General features: G+C 40.4%; 1 protein-coding gene across 1 annotated transcript; it reads right to left on the bottom strand.

Moving 5' to 3' along the window:
• Positions 1 to 3,120: 3,120 nt before the first annotated feature.
• Positions 3,121 to 4,059, bottom strand: LOC118831127 (olfactory receptor 15-like). The gene has a single exon (XM_036738286.1). The coding sequence runs from the start codon at positions 4,057 to 4,059 to the stop codon at positions 3,121 to 3,123; it is 939 nt and encodes a 312-aa protein (XP_036594181.1).
• Positions 4,060 to 4,483: the final 424 nt, after the last annotated feature.

The following is a 4,483-nucleotide window of genomic DNA, read 5'->3' as shown; positions in this document are numbered from 1 at the left end:
TGGACTGAGAGCTCAGGAAGTCACTGCTGCTGATTCAGTCACCCCAAACTGCTGACTTACACTGGGTGTAGCCCTCTACTGGTTGTCTGACACAGGGGCCTCAGGCTTCACTGCTGGCTTGCACTGAGGCTCAGAGCCTTGCTGCTGGCTTGCCAGAGGCAGCCTGTACTCTACTCTCACCCCAGTGAAACAGACCTTTCCTGCCAACCTACTAAGTTGTCTTGGGGTGGAAAATTGTTTTAACCTGTGCTTTTGTTTGTTCTGCTGCTGCAGAATTTGTTTTGAAGATATGTATATATACATATGTATATGTATGTATATGTATATACACATATATATGCATATATATGTATGTATTTATTATATAATTTAAGGAGATATTTTAAAGGAGTTTGGAGGGAAATGTGGGAGAGCTAAAATGAGTCACTAATTTAACTCTGCCATCTTGGCTCTGCCCTTGTCATTGTCATTCCCAATACTAATTTTTAAGCAATTGTTTTGTTCGGTGAGCTCTCATACCTCTTTTGCCATTTGACCAATTCTGCTTTTTTAAGGAATTTTTTTCTTCAGTGAATTTTGGTACCTGTTTTTCCATTTATTCTGCTTTTTAACGAGTTCTTTTCCTCAGTGAATTTTTTTTGTCTCTTTTACCATTAGACCAATTCTGTTTTTTAAGGTGTTATTTTTTCAGTATTTTTGTGCCTTTTAGCAAACTGCTACTTCTCATTCCATAATTTTCTTGCATCAGTCTTGTTCCTTATTCCCAATTTTTCCTCTGCCATGCTTAACCCTTTCAAGAATTCTTCTTGGGCCTCTCTCCAATTAGCAATTTTCTTTGAGGCTTTGGTTGTAGCATTTTTAACATTATCTTCTGAGTTTATATCTAGGTCTTCCCTGCCACCATAGTAACCACGTGTGATCAAGTTAATTTTTGTTGCTGTTTGCTCATTTTCTCAGCTTGTTTCTTGACTTTTAACTTTATGTTAAAGTTGGAGTGACCTTAAAATTAGAATTGAACGTTAAGTTTCCACCCAAATAAAATTAATGGCTATGATGGAAATCAGTGGAATAATCTGAGCAAAATGGCAGGGAGACAGAGAGGAGATTAGAAATGCATCACACATCACCGTTTTTTCACTGAAGAAGTAGGACTATGAATATCGAATGTTGCATGTTCACATATTGGTTTGCTTAATTATTTTTCTTTATTGCATAGGAAGATTCACAGAGACTAGGGAAGGGGAGGGATGTTGAGAAAAGGGTTACATCCAATGAGAATAATAAAGTCATATTTTAAGGGGTGGGAGGACAGACCAGAATGTAAGGTGGATTTGGAATTGTAATAACAATTATTATTAGATAGAATAATGTGATCAGAAGATTTGGTTGGGAAAATAGTCCAGTGGATACAGTAGGGAAATACAGAAAAGTGAGATGTTAATAGAGAGAAATATATTACTTGAAGGACAGGATGACCCTGATTAGCTAAATGAAATTGGTCACTTAGCTAACATGTTCTTATAAGGTTGAAGAGAGAGCTCATAAGGCTCGATAACAATATTGACAAAATTATCCCTAAAACCCCATTGAAAATCCTTTTCTCTGATTCTGTAGCCACCAAAAAAACTTTTCACTCTGACTTGAGTTGCCTACCTGAGGAGAGAGTATGTTGGTTTAGTTTTCTTTGGCAATTCCAGTTAGATTTGCAAATATACATATTGGCATTGTGGTTCCCTTATAAGCATCTTGCCAAGTTGGGTTGGCACATGCCAACTTAATCACCGAGTTCCTGGATCTGCAGAAGTGAAACTCTAGATGTTGGAGAAGAGGAGAATGAACTCAAAACCAAAAATAAAGGCCTTTGCTTGCGTTTTCTTTGAGCCTAGTGTATGGCTTTTTGTCTTGTTTGAAGTGGTCTCATGAAGGTATATGACTCACTAGCCAGATCAGGATATGAAGGCCAGTTGCAAACTTGGTGACTATAACTTTCTGGTAGCATAACATCAATAAATATGTAGCAAGTTCCTCTTTCCATTAGGGACATTGGTTTGTTTGGAGTGGAGGAGTGAACAGTTTTTCCCCCCTGATTCATCATTGACATGAGGCTGAATGAAAGATTCATTACAAAAGCAAAAGGGAGAAGATAGAGAGAGATGTGGATGAAAAACTGAATAGATGAGTTGACAGATGAAGAGACAGAGATGGATACAAAGATGATATGATTTCAGACAAATAGACAAATATTCTATTTCTTGCCAATAGAAATAATTATACTCGCCCGCCATGAAATCCTTACTCCAAAGCCTCATATGGCAGGGAAATAACCCTGTGTTCTCTACAACTGTGACATCAGAACACAAACTGAGGCAGGTAGATTCTCCCAAGTTTGAAAGGCTTCAAGGGCAGGTTTGCTGATACTGTGCTTCTCTGTCATCCCAAAACCAGTCTAATTAATTGCAGAGTGGTTCATTACCTAAAGGCTGGCCACGGGGGGATGATTTTTTTTTAGATACAGTACCTAAGGAAGACTGTCTACCAAAAGAGAGGGAAGGGTGATCTGTTTCTGGAAGGAGGGACTGACAACTATGAAATCATCATCTTTTTCAGTATTAAACCAAATCAAACAAAATAATCAATGTGAAAGTACGTTGAAAAGCAAGGTGAACAAAAAACAACTTTTATGTATTAAAAATAATAATAGCTAATATTTATATAGCTCTATAGGATTTGCAAAGCATTTTACACACATTATCTCATTTAAGATGTGAATAATAATAGCAACTTTAATATAGGCTGGGATAGAGACAGAGTAATGGAAATGAGATCTATATTAGACCACCACCTTCTGAGACCTGAAAGCTTCTGGCCTTCTAATCTGCCTTCTAATCTAACCAGATGCCAACCACTTAGGGTTATTGGGAAGGTTTTTAACTTACTCAAAGGTACTTTACATGGAAATCATGGGTAGTTATACTAATGTAGATTTGATGAGAAAGAGTGAGAGTGAGAGTGAGAGCGACAGAGAGACAGAGACAGAGAGAGAGAGAGAGAGAGAGAGAGAGAGAGAGAGAGAGAGAGTTGCACAACAGGAAAGATATGGTGGCCCACTTTCTGCTTCCCTCACCATTCCTCCCTCCATTTTCCCAAAAACTTCCTTAGTGCCCCCTTGACCTCCTTGTTCCTCAGAGTGTAGATTAGGGGATTCACCATGGCTGTAACTACCGAATAAAAGAGAGTGATGAATTTCCCTCGATCTTGGGAACTACTCTTGGCTGGCAGTAGGTAGGCATAAATAGCTGAGCCATAGAAGAGGAATACTACTATCAAATGGGAGCCACAGGTATTGAAGGCCTTATGCCGGCCTTCAGCTGAGGGAATCTTCAGGACAGCCTGGGCAATGTAACCATAGGAGATGAGGATGATGCTCAGGGGCACTGCAGTGAAGAAGGCACAGACACCAGTGAGTAAAGCCTCATTGAGGCTTGTGTCACCACAGGCCAATTTGATTAGAGGTGGCACTTCACAGAGGAAACTGTTGATCTCCTGGTGTCCACAAAAAGGGAGCTGCAGAGTGAATGTTGACTGAATTAGGGAATTCCCCAGGCCAGCTAGCCAGGCAGTAGAGGCTAACTGCCAGCAAATCCGAGGGTTCATGGTGCTCATGTAGTGCAGGGGCCAGCACACAGCTGCAAAGCGATCAAATGCCATCACAACCAAGAGGATGCCCTCAGTGGCACCCAGCCAGAGGAAGACATATAGCTGGGTTATACAGCCCCCATAGCTGATGGTTTTATCTGGGCCCCACAGATTGAACAGCATCTGAGGGACTACACTTGTGGTATAAGCAAGGTCAACAGAGGCGAGATTACTGAGGAAAAAATACATGGGTGTGTGAAGCCGGGCATCCAGGCATGATATTAGGATAATGGTCAAGTTGCCCAGCAAAGTTAACAAGTAGCAGAACAGGATAACAACAAAAAAGATCATCTCTAGCTCAGGGTGGTCAGAGATACCAATCAAGATGAAACCTTTAAAGGAGCTGTTGTCAGCCCCTCCCATCACTGTCCACCTTCAGTTCCCTAAGGAAAAGAGAAAGGTCACCATACTAAGAAAACTGTCAGGAGAGCATTAAGTGGGACTGTAAATTGTTGGACAAGATTAATTTCCTTAATGCCAAGTCTTCAGGAAAGATGAGATAAGAAAAAGAAGAACGGAAAGAAAGGAAAGGAAAGAAAGATAAGGATTAAAGATGATTTTGTGAATCATCTGGCTCCATGGCTATCTACTAGTTTGGTTCTGCCAATCCCAGGTTTATCTTTACTATTACCAGCACCTCAACCATTAAGAATCCCCAAATGAACAGAGAACTTACCCCTCACAAGAAGAGCAACCACAACCTATCAGTCAAATTGGAGGACAGCCAGGATGGAGAGGGGACTCGTAGCCATCCTATATGAGGACTGGGTGAAAGAATTGGAAATTT

Source organism: Trichosurus vulpecula, chromosome 9 (assembly GCF_011100635.1).
Source record: "Trichosurus vulpecula isolate mTriVul1 chromosome 9, mTriVul1.pri, whole genome shotgun sequence".
NCBI lineage: Eukaryota > Metazoa > Chordata > Mammalia > Diprotodontia > Phalangeridae > Trichosurus > Trichosurus vulpecula.
The sequence above is the reverse complement of the archived record's forward strand: the minus strand, read 5'-3'. Positions and strand labels throughout refer to the sequence as shown.

What these genes read in the sequence shown, in the direction of transcription:
- LOC118831127 (XM_036738286.1), bottom strand. Translation starts at nt 4,059, where the DNA reads ATGGGAGGGGCTGACAACAGCTCCTTTAAAGGTTTCATCTTGATTGGT.